Source organism: Mobula birostris, chromosome 25 (genome assembly GCF_030028105.1).
Source record: "Mobula birostris isolate sMobBir1 chromosome 25, sMobBir1.hap1, whole genome shotgun sequence".
NCBI lineage: Eukaryota > Metazoa > Chordata > Chondrichthyes > Myliobatiformes > Myliobatidae > Mobula > Mobula birostris.
Genome location: NC_092394.1, coordinates 45,667,683 through 45,685,974, shown reverse-complemented (window position 1 = coordinate 45,685,974; position 18,292 = coordinate 45,667,683). Strand labels below are relative to the sequence as shown.

Sequence of the window (18,292 nt, the reverse complement as noted above, 5' to 3'; positions counted from 1 at the left end):
CTTCTTCGCAGTGATCCCTCTGGCCGTTTATAAATCTCTCTCCCATCTCGCAAGTTTTACCTTCAATAGTTTTTTTGTTTCTCAAATGGCATTATTTGTCCTTTTAGCATTAACTAGACTGAATCCTTTAAGTTATTTTCAAGTCATATGTCTATCACAAAGTTGAATGCTAGTCACATACTTTTCAAACACAGATTCTCCTCAAGTGCCCAATGGTCAGAAAATGTCTTTCAAAACTTATCTGAATTCATCAAGTCTAGCAATGGCACTAAAATGCCTCCCTCATTTGTACACCGCACTTACCACTTGCAGAATTGTGGGATTACAACCAATGATGAAAGGAAGGCTCCGAAACCCCTTAATTCGATGGGCAATGCGTACTGGCAATTCTTTATACAGGTACCTGGCACTCTTCTGGATAATCAAAGAGAAACACAATCCATAAATTCTCTTTGGGACTTGGATAGCTACATGTTACTTGGATACCACCCCCCATTTAAAAATCAATGCAGGGCCACGGTGTGTTTCATGGCATGAGTCAGGATGCAGGATTTCTGAGGCAAAGTTTAATAAACCTCTCAGATTTATACAGCATCTGTTTGCCACTACCAACATCGCCTTAAGGATATCCCACATCTAAAGAGTTTCTAAACCTGCACAGTATTATTTTTCTGCTTGGAAATGTACCCTTAGATTTGCTAAGATAAACTGCATTTGTAGAAAAAAATGACAAAGTGATCATCTTGAGCCATAATAATGTATCATAACTGACCAAATTTTAAATAATGCATCAGTAAGTGCTTTAGGACACCTATTGATATCACTGATGATACTTTTGGACTAACAGGTAGATGGCCCTCCCCCTTGGCCCTTACTTCCCTGGCCAATAAATTCTAAAATTTAAACTTACCAGGATATGACTCCCATCTGGTGATTTCCCTGAATATAACATGGTTGTAGGAGTCAGTCGCACAGATGCCTAGGAAAATAGGAAAGTAAAAAAAAAAATCAGCTCATTCTGGTGTCATTAAACTTGTTTATAAAGATTCCTAGTTCCCCTTCCACAAGGCCCCACATCTGGAAACTTCCCTTGTTGATAAAAGTATCCAAGAAAAGCTGCAATTCCGAGCTGGCACAGGGTTAGAAATAATATCCACAACGCTACGTTAATTATCTCTCTCACAGCGCTATTAATTGGAGAACATAATTTGAGTTCGTACACCGAGGGAAGGCTTCACTGTCAGAACGGTTCCCTTTCACGTTAGACATCAAATCAAGATCTTGCAACACACATCAAAGTTGCTGGTGAACGCAGCAGGCCAGGCAGCATCTCTAGGAAGAGGTACAGTTGACGTTTCGGGCAGAGACCCTTCGTCAGGACTAACTGAAGGAAGAGCTAGTAAGAGATTTGAAAGTGGAAGGGGGAGGGGGGGGATCCAAAATGATAGTTGAAGACAGGAGGTGGGGGTGGAGTCAAGAGCTGGACAGGTGATTGGCAAAAGGGATATGAGAGGATCATGGGACGGGAGGCCCAGGGAGAAGGGTGGGGGGAACCCAGAGGATAGGCAAGGGGTATAGTGAAAGGGACAGAGGGAGAAAAAGGAGAGTGAGAAAAAGAATGTGTATATATAAATAAACACACACACACACACTTCTGCCCGAAACATCAACTGTACTCTTTTCCATAGATGCAGCCTGGCCTGCTGAGTTCCTCCAGTATTTTGTGTATGTCTGTTGAGAACTTGTACCAATTCTTCAACGTGATAGAATATTCTCAGATACACCACATATTCCCCAACTTTTACTAATCTCCACCTTCTGTGTGAAACCAATTTATTCACAGCTTCCTGAAATTACTCTTATCCCAAGTACACGGCACAGGACTGCATAAACTATTTGGGCAGAAAGTTTTTACTGGGTAACTCCTCCATTTCTGCAGCCTGGAGACTGCTGTCAATGATTAGAATTGATTTTACGCAGCATCCTACTGAAGAGATCCCAACACTTCATTTGTAAAATGCTCCTACAATTTTGATCATTAAAGAGAACTTGTACATTAAGTGGACTTTCTAAGAAAGGTTAGCTGAGTACCCAGCTTTCAACAGTATGTAACGGACACTGTTTGTCACAGAACTGTTATCGATACTGGCCACACACTGGGGGAAGACAGTGGTGTCAGCAGAAAATATTTCAGCCTTTGACTGTGCCACATTAAACTAATCCTCCAACATACCCTGAATGTATTGTAATCCAACTGTGCACACTCCCAAAATACATTACACCTCTTAATTTACATGCCCTGAACCTGTAATGCCAATCCCAGAAAATGTCACAATAGTCAACATGATGATCTATATTCCCTGAATATACTGTAATCAGAGTACAAGATAGCACAGGAGACAACAATCTTGCCTTTTGTCCTTGCACCAGCTTTTCTGTTGAACATTAATCATTCCACATTTACCCCACTGCTCTGCATTTTCTTCTGGTTATCCAATTCACAAATATTATTGAACTCACTATCAATCCCCTGTTTGTGCATTCCAGATTACTACATCTGGCTTTCTGCCATGTTATATTTGGTTTTGATGTCCGTCACATTAAGCCTCAAAGGCAAGTACTAGAAATTCTCAGCAGACCGAGCTGTATCTGCGGGAGGGCAGTCGAGTTAATGTGTCAGGCCTTTCGTCAGAGCTGGAGAAGTGGCCAAGCAAGTTTGTTTTAAATTGCAGAGAGGGAAGGGGTGGTAACAGCAGACCAATAGGGAGAAAAGCCAAGGTGATCAGGTGAGACACTGCTTTCTGAGCTGTGAGTAGGTGAATGAGGACAGTTGAAGGAAAATTAAAAGGATGCTTTAATTAATGAGATGTAGAATGGCACAGTTGCTGTGGTACAGCACCTGTCTTCAGCCCACAGGACTAACCCTCACCTGCTTCCTGCCCTCACTTTAAATCTTCATCTCCCTCTAACTGTCTGTGGTCATTACAACAAGGCCCAACACAAACCCCACAGCACTTCATCCTCCATCTGGGTACTTCACAATCTTCTAGCAGACACAGTCAAACTGTCCAGCTTTAGGTAATTCACTCTTTCTTTCCACTGGTATCAGAACTGGCCAATCATTCCACAGCCCTGCTACAAGTACATACACACACACACACACACAGTCTAAAACTCAATGTCTACACATGCCAAGACCTAGACAGCACTTGTCTTGATGCAAGTACCATTCACATCATAAATGTGCTAGGCCATGACCATCTCGGACTAGAGAAAGACTGAATAAGAACATGAACCTTTGCTGAGTTCCCATCATCAACATTCTGGGGTTCACCATTGACCAGAATCTCAAATGAACCAGACGGACACAATGCATGGAAGGATCTCTGGTTGCAGAAACAATGCAAAGCACTAGCGTTCAAGCAACACACATGAAAGTTGCTGGTGGAACACAGCAGGCCAGGCAGCATCTCTAGGAAGAGGTACAGTCAACGTTTCGGGCCGAGACCCTTCATCAGGACTAACTGAAGGAAGAGTTAGTAAGAGATTTGAAAGTGGGAGGGGGAAGGGGAGATCCAAAATGATAGGAGAACCCCCTCCCTCTCTCAAATCTCTTACTAGATCTTCTTTCAGTTAGTCCTGACGAAGGGTCTCGGCCCGAAACGTCAACTGTACCTCTTCCTAGAGATGCTGCCTGGCCTGCTGCGTTCACTAGCAACTTTTATGTGTGTTGCTTGAAATTCCAGCATCTGCAGAATTCCTCGTGTTTGCGCTACCGTTCAAAATGCTTCAATTCCTCGTCAGACAGCAACACACACACAACCAAATTAAATCATTTGGTCTCATCTTATCTGAGATATTCTTTGTGTTACCTATCCCTCCCATTCTCTGCAACTTCAAAAGAATTTGTTTTCTTCCCTTGTTCTGAGTGGGGATCTCAGAATGGAGACATCAAGGCCGTTTATTTTGTATTTGCACATATGCTGCTTGATTTGATGAGGTTTTCCAGTTTTTTTATGTTTTTGCAGATTTCCAGCATCTACAAGACATGTTTTTTCATGTCACTATCACACTGTGCTGCCAAATTACATCTGCCTTGCTTGGCCCATCTGGCTGCTGTGCTGGTGCTGGGAGGGTCAACATGAATCACTTCTGAACACTGTACAAGGTTCCACTTTAACCAGTTGCTGATAGAGGCAAAATACAAAGTTCTGTTCACACCCTTGCTTCCTTTCAGATGAATCAAAAGACCAATAACTGCCTCCTTCTTTAAAAAAATGTTTTTATGCAATTCTGATGGATATTTGAATGTTTGTTTGCATAAATGGTTCTCAATAATTTCAAACTGGTTATCAGTCAAGAAGATTCAGTCTGGGTGTTTGATGCCATCAGTATCGCATCACTGATTTTAAGATATCCACTGCTTCAATATTAAGTAGAATTTTATTTTTTAAGAACAAGTTGGCATTTCAAAATACAAATTGATTTAATATGCAATTCACATGGCTTCTTGGAGATTGATTACAATAAAAGCAATCAAAATGATTTGTGTTAGTCAATCCAATAAGCCAAAACCCAAGGACAGTACAGATTAGCTGATTTAATTCCTATGAATACACTTTCCCTCCACCCCAACTCTGTCATCGAGGCTTGATTCGGGACTACAATAGCCAATTCTGACAGGTTACAACTGTCCTTGTTCTGAAGAGCAAACCTGGCATTTTGCTGAACTGTACGCCTTACTTTCATTCACCCACAAGCAGAGGCCATTCAAGGTCGTCGCACCTCTATAAAAACTCCAGAGTTCTAAATGAAGCCCAGGAACAGGCTGTTCCCTACAGAACAGCGAGACCTGGCAGCCACCATTCTCCCAGAACTCGGGAATGCCACCTTTCAACAGACCCAGGCCCCTTGGGAGGACACTGTTGTACTGTCAGAGGAGTATGCCGTCTCCCAAGGGTCTCAAGGACCAGACATCTGGTACGTTAGCTACAATCACCGGATTTGGCATGTGGCTGGAAGTTATGGAGAGTGAAATTTGGTGATTAGAATACTGCAATTTACATCTCTGTCCGGAGCCATGGAGTCAGAGAGGAACAGCACTGAAACAGGTGCTAGGTTCACGGTTGACACCATGAACCACCCACTGACACTAACCCCATAAGAAAATGGGATTTGTATTCTCCCCACAGTCTCATCAAATCACCCAGACTCTACCACCTGATTTACAGTGACCAATGACCCACTAATCTGCACATCCCTGGGCTGCGGGAACAAATTAGACAAAACCCACACGGTCACAGGAAATTCGTGCCAGGCTGCATCAGCCGAGGCCAGGACGGAGGCAGTGGCTCCCTACTTAGCTGCAACCCGTCTGCTGGGTCCCCAAATTCAATTCAGAGGAGCTGATAGTGCCCTCCTCCTCTCTTCTTCCTCCACCCCACCGAATCTAATGCAGTGTGCTCACCATCGCTCCAGCATTCCAAACCACCAGCATGCACAGTCCACACCAGCAGCCTGATCCTAGTCACAGGGGACACTGTCAGTCAGCCCATCTAAATCTAGTGGGTTATTAAATGGTTCACTTTGATATTGTATTCCGTATTTTGTTAATCATACGTTCACTGATTTGACACTATAGTTAGTGTGCAGAGCACTTAGAAAATAACAAAAGCGTTGAATAATTGTACTCTGTTTTTGCAGTTAGCATACATGCTGGAACCTTCATGCGATGAAAGGTGCAAGAGCACTAAAAATTCACTTATTCAGATGTGTAATCCCTGTGTAATTGTTCTGAAGGAGGTCTTCATTGCAATGCTGAAGGAACGCTTCTTCTGGTAATATGGCAGCTTGCTGGGACGCAGCAGCCTCTCCAGAGCCAAAGGCGCCTTTGTCTTTTTTTTATAAAAAAAAATCACAAGACAATGCTAGACACCAAGAACTTCAAGAATGTCAGGACCACCTCGCCAGCCAGCTGCTCATTGACAGAGGAGCTGGACTTGGTACGGACCACGCTGCTGAGGAAAGGTATTAAAGTCGGTGCACGAAGGCGGTATACAGTCTAACAGCGAGCGTCTCGGACGTTTTTCCTATGATGCAAGACCCTGTCGGACATGGGTAATTTGGTACTGCAAGTCTAACTCACTGGCTTATTGGTGAGACCAACAGCAAGGGAGCCGTGTGGCCTCGGTTGTAGTGAGGACAAGGCCTTGGCCACAGGCTTGCCTGCTGCAGCAGTCTAAGAGGGTAGACGCCAGAGGTGGTGTGGTGCAGTATCCATGCTGGATTGGGGTCTGGCACCTCCCATCAGTGTTGCCCTCCAGTGTTCGCTTGGCAGAAGACAAGCTGCATTGCGTGGCACATTTGTCTGCGGATTACTGAGAACTGTTTGTTCTTCCTGACAACAACCATGCATTATCTATTTAAGGACATGTCCTTCAGGGACTTGGGCTATATATATATATATATATATATTTTATTTTTTGTGACTGTATGCTTACTTGCCATCTTGCATGTGCTACGTGTGCCTTGTGCTGTGTATGACCATGGGTACTGTTTTACACCTTGGCCCCAGAGGAATGTTGTTTCATGTATGACTGAACGATAATTAAACTTGAACTTGAGAAATATCTTGGATATCAGCACACAACGACAGCAAGTGTTACAAATATTCAGTGGCAAGGCAGCATTTAGTTGGTAGAGAACAGAGCTAGTTTTTGAGAGAATGAGAAAATGTGTTGTCCATAGCAAAGAGGAGGAGAGAACACAGAATGTTTGTGATGAAGTGCAGAGCAGGATCAGCCCGGTGAAAACATTTTTGGAGCTGTCCAGAACACAGAAGAACACGCGCGAACTGTAGGACACAGAACACAGCAGCTGTAGGAAGTTTGAAATAAAGTGCTGGAAATACCCAGCAGATCAGGCAGCATCTGTGGAGAAGTAAACACCGTAATGTTACAACTGGATGACAGAGATGCTTACATCGTGATCTGATCAGTTCCTACAGAGAGGGCTGGTTACCTGAAATTGTTGAATTAGATATCGAATCCTCTATTGCATTACACCTTGATAGAAGGATGAGGTTCTGTTCAAGCTTACGCTGGCCTTCGCTGACAGCGTGTAGGAGGGCTCTCTATCCTATTCGAGAAACACAATAGAAGTGACAGGCTTCTGGAAGTCCATGATCATCCTTGTCATCAAGTGTACATTATACTACAGCTATAGCTTGCCATCTTCTCTTGATCACACGACTTCATGACGTGTTGGTAAATAATGGTTCGTAGAAGATCATATTGGCTTTCAAGTGTGTGAGAATAACGAAGTTTCTTCGGTGGTACCAAGCATTTCCTGGTATAGAGTGTAGGGGTTACTTGAAAACAAAGCAGAACTGCTGAGAGACTTCCAGGGTGAATTAACACTGTATGACTCACTTCCAAATAACAAATTTCCCAAAAAAAAATGTACATTTCATCCTTTATTACAAAAGCAGCATAGAAGAATGATCTTGCAGTGATTAAAAACTAATGAAATTATATTAGCAATATAACAGTCTAATTAACATTACAATATTAGTGTAAATAAGTTTGCATTTCAATTAATGAAGTTAATGTAATAAGCAGCCCAATAACATTCCAATTAGCAAAGTTAGTGATTGAATAGCATTCTAATAGCATAACTTACGTAGTTAAATGAAGTTGGCGGTAAACAAAAAAATACAATTCCCACGGCTCGTCCCCTCCACTAAACTACTGAGCGCAAATACGTAACCATACTTATTTGCTTCTACCACACCCCAACCCATGTGACAGATCAGCATAATAAACACGCCAAAAAATACAATACAGACAGGAAGTAAATACATGGCTCCCACATCAAGGAATAAGTAACTAATCTTACACAACAACTACGGCCAAAACAAACCGCCGGTTAGATAACTATCTGGACGTTCCACTGCAGCTTGGTTACCCATCTGGTACATCCTCAAGCGAAAAGCACATCACATAACCACTCCACGTGGGTTCGTCCCACGCACTCATCCAGCAGCAGTGTTTTGGGATAAAGTTGCTATCCTCAAAACAAAGTAAAGGTTGTGAGCAGATGGTACCTGCTGTGGGGAGGCTCAAGGTCCATCAGTTGTATCCCATCCCTGCACTGTCTGAGATAGACTTCCAGCATCCTGACAACAGCAGCACAGGGCAGAGGGCATGCATTTACTGTACCAGCTCTTTTCAGTTCTCAGCATTACATTGGAATGCTTTGAAAACTATGAATTCCAGAGACAGGAATGTGGAATCAAATATTCCCCTGAAAGTATTATCCTACCCAAATGAATCTCATGGTCCAACTGGTAATGACTCTTTGCCATCAACTAGAGACCTGCGAGGGAGCTTCAAGAGCTAATCGGTGAACTAAACTGACTTAAATGTTAAGAATTGTTGAATCAAAAACAGTTCTTCGGATTTGGGCGAATGATTGATGATGACCGTCTCCTTTGATGACTGGTAACAATAACAACAACTGCCAGCATCAAAGATATGCCCCTGTGAAAACACACTGGGCCATGGATTACTTTTGAGGGACAAATTTATCCAATCACTTCCGGGAACTGCCATGGCTTTAGGGAACATAAAAATATAAAGTCTAAAACTGAAATCTCACATGATCCCGTGAGTCATTTGTTGTCCAGCAATGGTGTGGCACATCATTTCGTCACAGGGATATGTTTTATGTGTCATGATCCGTTGAGGGCAAGTACTTGTAGAGTATTGGCCAGAATTACATATGCAAAGTGTCCCCTTCATCCTACACATCACATAATCCCCATTTTCTATGTCTGACGTTCCTCCTTTTCTTCTGACTCTCCCTGCTCTTCTGCAAGGTGTGGTTTCCCTCAGGCAGTGGTTGAGATCTGGCTTGTATCCTGTGATCAATGTAACAAACAATAGTGACATGTGGAGATCCAAAAGATAAATATGCTGAACAATCCGGACTACTGCAAAGCAGAGAGAGCTGTCTGTTAAATAACACACATCTCAGTGATGATTACCTTGGAAAACTAGAGCCTATACTGGCGCCAGGAAAGCCGAGGTGGAAATGTGGGTCCCCATGGACTCTGGTGGCAAGGTCTAAAAGCATATAGATCTCTAGGTCTCCTACCTTGGGATCCCCAATCTTGCCAATGGCATCTATGATGCCAGGCCTAGAATTCCTAGTTAAAATGCACAACTAGCAATAGCAAAGCAGTCATTGTTAGGCGTTTCCAAGTGCTGAAATGATAGAACTCATAGGCATCAATGATAACTTGGAGCAGTTTTTAGGTCAGGCACTTTCCCGGTACAGAAATGTGAAGCAAACATCAGCAGTCTCAAGTGTCAGTGTGAGCGACTCCTTCAGTGGCACCAAAGAACAAGGAAACCTAGACTTGTGTTTTTAAAAATCACACACATCCCTTGCATCACTGGCAAAGACACTCATTGTCCATTTTCAACTGTCCCCAAGCATGTCTTAAGGTGCTTTCTCGCATTGCCTCTACAGTGTTTTTGTAGCTTGTAGTTTTCTTTTGGTTTGTACCAATGGTTTCAGGGACAGAGACGGGAATATTAGAGGTCAGGCCAGAGTCAATGGCCAATGATGTGATTGTGTCACAATGGACATCCTGATTGGGCGTCAGGCCATCACAGCAGCAAGGCTGAAGGCTGGTGGCCACCCAGGTCAGCGTGTTCCAGGATTGGGTCTATGCGAGCAGGAGAATGAGGGCCGATGAACTCTACGTTGGCAAGTTCGAGCCACAGTGCTTGGGATTCTGTCATCAGCAAGTCCAGACTTCACAGTCCTTATCCATTGTCACCGGCGCATTCTGCGATTGACACAGAAGTCCAAAGGTCAACTGGAAGTTGACCTTTGAAGAATGATGGCCAAAGCCTGGGTCACCCAGTCTTCTGGTCCAGTGGGGAAGGTGAAGGCCCAACTTCTACAAATCCGAGTTCACTAGAGACTGGAGAGGCCTGGAGACAGTGCATCACGTATGCACATGGGGGGCAAGAGGCTTGCTTTGCTGTTGTCCTGGTTGTTACTTCTGTTGTTCTGCTGAACACACCATGACAGCGCCGGAATACGTGGCGATACTTGCAGGCTGCCCCCTTAGGCGGAGTTGGCTGTTAATGTAAATGATGTTTTTCACTCTGTTTTGGTGTACAAGTAATAAACTTGAATCTGTGTTGCCTCCCCCGCTTTTTGTATTTCCTCAATATTCTTACGAAATGGAAAGATCTTGTCTCGATGGTATATAGACAAAGTTTTTCGACTGCATCTCAGTACGTGACATAATAGCAGTTCCTCTAGTGGGTACACTTACAAACAACAGGTGGAGGTGTTCCAGGATATAAAGTACATGAAGGAACAGTGAGGGATTTCCAAATCAAGACCAATAATTAATTTACTGTATTATTGTCACATGTATTGAGAAAGTGGGCTGGTGTTTTATTCCTCAAGTGTGACAAAAGAGAAAGTGGTTGGTATGTACATACCTCATCCAAACTTCTCTACAAATTCCATTGTTGCATTTGCAAGATGAGGCACTGATGACAAGCATGCATTGCCCATCCCCAACAGTACTTGGGAAGAGGGCCTTTTCAAAACACTTAGCCCCTCCTGTGAAAGCTGTCATAGTCCTGTCCGTGAAGTCCGCATTCTGGTTCACGGTCCGGTCTGTCAATTCCTTATTCCAGGTTTTCCTTTGTTCCATTGGGTGCCTTAATTGAGGCACCTGATTCTCGTTTTTGGCTGGCACGTATATACCTCTCAAACCAAGGATTCCCTGCTGGACTGTTCCCTTCCCCTTCCATCTGAGGCCTCGCCTGCATCCCCGTCAAGTTCAACCACTGGAGTGAGACTGGAGCCTTGCCACGCCAAGATAAGGAACTATCTATCATTGAGTTTGGAACCATCTCTTTGTGCCCCTGTGTTTAGTGTCTATATCAAAGAAGAGTCCTGGCCCTAGGTGCTGTTCCCAAGGAGGGGTCCTGACTCTGTGTTCTGTGTTCCAAGTTCCAGTCCTGTCCAAGTCAAGGCTTCGTGTCCTCGCCCAGCCCAGTGCTGGAAATTCCTCGTCCGAATCCTCGGCAGTTTACCTCTGCAATCATCCCGGCCCTGCGTCCTAGAAAGGGTCCCGGCCCTGCGCTCCAAGGAGGAGTCCCGGCTCCATACCCAAGAGCCTAACCAAGCCGAGTCCAAGACCCCAGCCAAATCTAGTTCAAGAACCACATCCTGCCCAGGAGTCCCCTCGCCCAGCCCAGGAGTCCCTTGTCCAAGAACCTCGTCTAGTCCAAGGACCTCATCCTGTCCAAGTCAAGGCTTTGTGTTCTCGTCCTGTCTACGTGCCTCGTCCTGTGCAGGAGTTCCACATCCAGTCCTGTAGCCACGTCTTGTCCTCGCCTAGATCCAGGGTCCGAGCCCAAGTAAAGACCCAGGTTCCGGGTCCCTGTCTAGTCTCTGGCTCAGAGTCCTAGCCCAGGCTGCCAGTTCCAAGTTCCTTGTCCTGGGCCCACTTTCCTAGTCTTAGTCCTAGCCCAGGCCTGGTGTCCTTGTCTCGTCCAGGGCCTGTGTCCATGTCTAGCGTCGTTTCTTCCTGACTCCCCTTGCTTTCCCGATAAACCTTGTCCTGTTCCTTGTCCTTCAGTGTCTGTGTCTTGCATTTGGGTCTGCTCCCAGCACCCCCTTGCAACAAAAACAGTCCCAGTGGTGCTACACAAGAAGTTCCAAGATTTGGACCCAGCACCAGGGAAGAAAGAGCAATATATTTTCAAATCTAGACAAAGCCCAGCTTGGGGTGGGAATGTGCCTCAAGCCACTGTTAGCAAGATAAAATCTGCAGACGCTGGAAATCCAAGCAGCCAACACACACACACACACAATGCTGGAGAACTCAGCATTGCTGGTGACAGAGGCTCAAAGTGCTGTTGTAGTAACCTTAACATAAAATTGCAGTTTGTGTTATAGCAATGGTTCTTTTGGAATGCATGGCAGGTATATCCAGGGTAGCAGATTGGGTTCAGTAAGTTTACATTTTCTACAAAACTTAGTACATGGGGCAAAAATTGAATCCTTAATTCCTATTGAACAGCACACAAAAAAAATCAAAAAACACAAAAATCAGTTCCAGAAAGAGGTCAGATGGAGAGAAAATACAGTTAGTATTTCAGATTCTTCTTTACAATGGTTTTGATGAAAGGCCACTGACCAGAAATGTTACATACACTCTCTGTACACCCAACGCATCATTATATCAGATTTTCAAAACCAGTTTTCAATTACAAATGGGTATCAAACATCCTGGGAGAAATTAAATTTAAGTACCCTTAACTTAAGAATACTTCGTGAAATCTTGTGTACTCTGTTTAAAACAAATCTATAAACACAAATCAGAATTTAAAGCATTGAATCCTATGGTTCTAAAATTTAAAACATTCATAAAAACAGACTTAAGTTAGTGAAGCCCATTAACTTACTTTGCAGAGCTCAAGTGTTATTTGTTTATTTATTTTAGATACAACAGACCTTCCTGCCCTGCAACCACTGATTTAATCCGAGCCTAATCATGGGACAATTTACAACGGCCGATTAACCTACCAACCGGTACATCTTTGGACTGTGGGAGGAAATCTGAGCACCCAGAGGAAACCCACGCGGTCACGGGGAGAACATACAAATTCCTTACAGGCGGCGGCGGGAATTGAACCCGGGTCTCCGCCACCGTTCAGAATCACAGAGAAAGTGAAAGTTAATCCTGGGTAATTTGGACGGCTGTATCTGCAGACACGATCGGTGTACAGCGCCAAGAAAAACACAAAAGAGAGAAGGTGATTAAAATATTTTAGAAAGTAGCCCACACACTCCAGTTACCCACGACTCAATCGTATTATCTGAATGTAATATCTTTTCAAATTTGCACAAAAGTAGGAGGGATGTCCCCTACCGGCCAGATTCAATGCGTACTGCTGTAACCCCAACAGCGATCATTGAAGTAAACAACTCCCGGGAAGAGCAGAGCTACCAGATATTTCAAGCGATTGGAAATGTTTTTCTTTGGGGAAAAAAGAACTCTATTAGGACATGCCTGTTAGTTCTTCACTTCTGAACAGCAGTAACTGAAAGAAGTGTTAAGAACAAAGCCTGCATGTTGTAAACAGCTCTGGGGCCGGGGGTGGGGGTAAGGGGAGTGGAGAGTGTCACAATAACAGAGTCCTTCCGAAGGCAAAGCACTGATTTAGAACTCAGTACTGTACTGCAAAATTAAAAAAAACCTCAACGTTCAGGATTTTTCTATATAAAACACCAACTTTAAACGTTCACCTAATTGAACTTCTACACAAGTTCAAACCACGGGAATTCTAAATACGGGCTGAAAGGTTTGAAATCATAGGAGACTAATTTAGTATTTAATTTGAAATTTCTCCCCCTCCCCCTAGCACCACGTTTTCAGAAAAAGACAAGTTATACTGACCTTCTCGGCTGCTGCATCTATCGCGGACTGGTTGTAGAAGGAGGTGACAGTTTTCGACCTTTCCCTGGTTAGTTCGGAGTAGCCCGTCATGGAGGAGGTGGATTGCCATCTCTTCCCGCCGGCAACGCCGGTCGGTGCGGCAGCGAAGCGGAGAACTCGAAGCCCGGGGAACGGACAGGGTCCGCTGCTGGCATACAGTACAAAGACAGCGGCCCGACCTCTCCAGACACAGGCCATCACTCCCACCTCGTCCCAAGCCTACCGGCTTGGGCAGACTTTTTGTCAACTTCTCCTCTCCGGACTTCGTCTTAGTCCTTCCTATTGTCTTATTCCTTCAGCCAACAAATGAGACTTTCACTTTCCAGAGAAGGCTTTCTACATTGCGTGGCGCAGCGACCCCGGGGATCCATTTCCATCCCGCAACTAAGATCAAGGCAGCACTCACACGATTCCGTCAGGCAGCAAACACATTCTGCTGCCGTCTTCAAGGACAAACAACTGGCCGGTCCTGTTCATTGGCCGGCTGCAGCCTGCCATTTCAGTGTTAATAACCTCGCCACCAATCGTTCCGAAGCACCGTTCCCACGCCCGCTGGATACGACAGACGTCACCATAAATCAATTTTGTGTTTCACCGATATTAATGCCCAAGAACCTATTAAAACACCGATTTCGCTTTTTTTAAAATGAAACAGTTGATCCTTTTATTTTTGCACCTTCAAATAGAAATAATACGAGACCCTTTTCCAGATTTAACAAACACTTGATAAATAGAGTATTGTCGACCGCTTCACTAACCTAGTCTTGCCCACCAGGTGTGTAAACAGAGGCAAATATCATGACATCACTGGAGCACGGCTGGTATAAACTAAACGTCAGTCATAAAAATAAATCATTAATCATTGCATTTAACCAACAGTTTTGATTTAAAGTAGCGATCGTGTAACAACTTATGTTATGAATAGAGCATTTTAAATCATCCAATGATGCTGCTTTTGCAAAGAGGGTTAACGTGCTCTCCTTTTCTCTCGGGATCAGAGATGATTTACCTACACTCCGATTATGGGTCCTACCGTGTCTGATCGTTGTTACAGGGTTGATGTGTGTCTAACTCGTTGTTCTACCTCCGTGAAGCCCGCACGCGTGACGACATGGCGTCTGCCATGCACGGACTTTTGCATACAACCTGTAATGAATTACGTAAACAAGAGAGAATGCTAAATTTATAATACTGCAATATTACTCAAATATTACTGAAGTGCTAAATACACGACACTCTTCCCTGCTTAGCTGTAAGCTCCAACTCAATTGACAATGCTTCTCAACTTATGTACATCTAGAGAGCTGTGCAAAAGTTTTAGGCACTTGCATACTGTAGAGTGAGGATGCCTAAGACTTTTATACAATACTGTAGTAATTTTATGCAATACACCGCCCCACTGCTGCAGAAAAAATAAACAAATTTCATGACATATGTGACTGATTGTGATTCTGTTATGGGTCTATATAGAGGACTGAGAGTGGGAAGGGGGCAGGGAGAGAGGAATCATGGTTGGGAAAAGGTGAAAGCCGAGGGAGGGAGCAGGAAGCACCAGAGAGACATTCTATAATGATCAATAAACCAATTGCTTAGAATCAAATGTCCTTACCTGACGTCTCAGGGCTGGGTGTGTCTGCACCAGTGCTGTCACTCCTTGTCTGCCACCTGTACCACACACCTTCTGCAGGGAGCTCCACCTTCGCTGTTTCCAGCGTCCTTTGCTCCAGCCAGATTTATAAACTCACTCTCTGATCCACATAGACAAATACAGGACTCTGCAAAAGTCTTAAACACCCTAACAATATATAGAGGCCTGAGACTTTAGCATAGTACTTTGTGCGTGTATATATACACACAAACACACACATATATATATATATATATATATATACACATATATAGAGGCATCCATTGGTCTTGTGAGACCCTCTTGCACCTTGGAAGGTTTCCAGGGCACAGGCCTGGGCAGGGTCGTATGGAAGACCAGCAGTTGCCCATGCTGCAAGTCTCCCCTCTCCACGCCACCAGCGTTGTCCAAGGGAAGGGCATTAGGACCCATACGGCTTGGCACTGGTGTCGTCGCAGAGCAATGTGTGGTTAAGTGCCTTGCTCAATATATCTATTAAATACTACATATACTATAGATTACAACTATAAAATAAACATCCACAGCATAGTACAATTGAAGTTCTCCCATACAGGTCTAAAGTTTTAATCGCTACAGACAGTTTCTTATTCTTGTGAGATAATGTCTTTCCTGACAAGGGAGCTGGGGGTCACTCTGCTTGGCGGATGAGACCTGTGGCTGTGAAACAATCTCAGGTTCTGGGGCCGCCTCCGTGGCGGTTGTAGCAGTGACTGTCGGGGCCACAGGAAGTGGTTCTGACAGCTCTGGACACCTTTCTTCTCTAACAATTGACACTGCTCTCCTCAACTGACCGATGCATCATCTCCAGATAACATCAAAGGCAATCTCTACTGTTCGGGAGAGTGGTCCAGCTCTGTCCTAATCTTCCCAAGTACTAACTTTTGACCACCTCTGTAGTCTTTTGCCACGACTGCTTGTCCAGGAGTGAAACATCGAACCTTCTTGGTTGAGGAGCTCTTGATTTGCTTCAGCTGCTTGTCCTACATACTCCTTCTGAGACCGGGCTTGAGCACATCCAAAGCTGAGTGCAAGGGACGACTCAGGAACAGCATAGCTGCTGAGTGGCTGATTGTGGAATGTGCTGCATTGCGATCTGCAAGGAGGAAACTGGCAAGCTTTTGATTCTGTGTTAGTGTACTATGTTCTGAAAACATTGCTCGCAGTGCGTTCTCTAGAGTCTGGACAAACCTTTCTGCCAAGCTCTTTGTAGCTGGCTGGTGTGGTACAGATGTAATATATCTTATTCCATTCTTTTTCAGGTATGACTGTAATTGTTCCACAACAAACTGTGGTTCATTGCCACTGACGAAGTGTTCTGAAACATCAGCCTTTGAGAAAAGGCTTTTCAACACATAAGCAGTATATGCTGTTGGGAACTGTTCTGGTCACTTTTTAGCTGCATTCACTACTACCAGGAAATTTGTGCCCATGAATGGTCTGATAAAATCCACATGAATCCACTGCCAAGGCAATGGAGGCCATTCCCAGGGATGAAGAGTTGCTGGATGTACTGGATCGCAAACAGTGCATGGCAAGCTGCTCGAACTTCCGATCTATCCCAGTCCACCAAACGAAGGTTTAAGTCGGTACTTTCAGTTTGAGCACACCTGGATGACCAGCATGCAGCTCCTCCAACACTTTAGCCTCCAGCTTAGACAGTCAACAAGTCTCAATCTCCTCATAAGGCAACCCCCATCAAGGGCAAGTTCCTCCTGGCACTGGTAAAATTAAAGGGAATTGGAATTTCTGCTGCACATTGCAGCCATTTTGGGTGGCCATGTAGACCTGAGACAGAGAGTGTGTTGGAGGCGCGGGAGGCCTCCGTCAGCAGGGTACAGTACTCGGTAGTGGTCCCCTGCGGAGAAGTGACCACGGATAGCCTGCCCCGGGGAGTGGTAGAGGAGATTGTGGCTGAGTTGAGAACTGAGATATGTCTGTCGGCTGTTATCAGCAGGTGTGACCCTCCCCCCCATATGATGGAGCTGATGGGGGGGGCGGATCTTCTAAGGGGACGAACAATGCGGAGCGCTGCTGGCAGCCGGTGTCACTCGAGAAGGAGAGTGAGTACCCGGGCACCTAGGCAGAGAGAATCATGAGAAAACTTAGAGATCCAGTGAGTGAATGGCCTGGTGTCTCTGGGGGAACACATTCCCAGCAACGTGACAAGCAACCCCCGAATGCGAAAGGCCCAATTCCTGAAGGCTTAGTGGCACTATGCTCCAGTGTGTTGCTACGGATAGAGGGTATTTATGCTAAAGCCATACTCGACACTGGGTCGTAGGTCACGTTGTTGTACCATTCGTTTTACACCCAGTTTCTGAAGCATTTACCATTGACCCCATTCAGGACACTGGAGACATGGGGGCTTAGTGCTAGCAATTGTCCGTACGACGGTTATTTGTCAGTGAAGTTGGAGTTCTCAGAGGCCGATGTGGGAGCGTCTGAGGTTCTTGGTACATTGGTGTTGGTTTGTCCAGACCCTGTTGAGACAGGCGGTGTTTCAATTCTGGTGGGGACCAACACCCCTCTTGTGAGGAGGCTCATGGGGGCCTGCAAGGAGAAGGCTGCCGAGAGCTTTCTGGGAACATTGTCCGTGCACCCGGGGTTACGAGCTGCTTTTGAGGAAGTGCATGGCTGCACTGGGCTGGATACCGAATTTAGACGAGGGATTGTGTGGTTCTCCCAGTCAAAGCCAATGGTAGTACGGCCCAGGAAAGCGAGAGTAATGGGGCACCCAAATTTCCCAGAGTGCCTGAGGGCAAGGCCATCTTAGTGGACACTCTGGAAGACCATGAGGGGGTGTCGGGATTTCCTGCTGGGGTACTGGTGAGGCCCGAATTGCGGAAGCCCTCGGTTGTACAGGAACGCAGAATGGCAGTGATTGTCCGGAACACTACGAAGAGGGAGGTCACCTTCAAGCGGAGGACGCCCCTGGTGCACTTGTTCCCGGTGACGGTAATGTCCAGTGCCCCTGTGAGACACGCCGGGGATAAACTATTGGAAAAGGGGGGAAAGTTGACCGCTGAGTCATTCAACTTCAGGGACTCCCTGGTGCCGCCGGGTTGGAAAAGGAGGTTGGTAGAGAAGATGTTGAAGCTGGAAGG

At 45.1% G+C, this 18,292-nt stretch overlaps 1 protein-coding gene across 1 annotated transcript in view; it reads right to left on the bottom strand.

Annotated features, from left to right (window-relative positions):
• bckdk (branched chain ketoacid dehydrogenase kinase) overlaps positions 1–14,033 on the bottom strand; it is a 72,468-nt gene extending 58,435 nt beyond the window's left edge. Inside the window, exons 1-3 of the mRNA XM_072242824.1 lie at positions 13,502–14,033; positions 911–979; positions 304–414 (exon numbers count right to left, since the gene is read on the bottom strand). Coding sequence (XP_072098925.1) covers positions 304–414; positions 911–979; positions 13,502–13,738 — 417 coding nt within the window. The 5' untranslated portion in view covers positions 13,739–14,033. The remainder of the gene's footprint in view (positions 1–303; positions 415–910; positions 980–13,501) is intronic.
• Between the last annotated feature and the right edge of the window lie 4,259 nt (positions 14,034–18,292).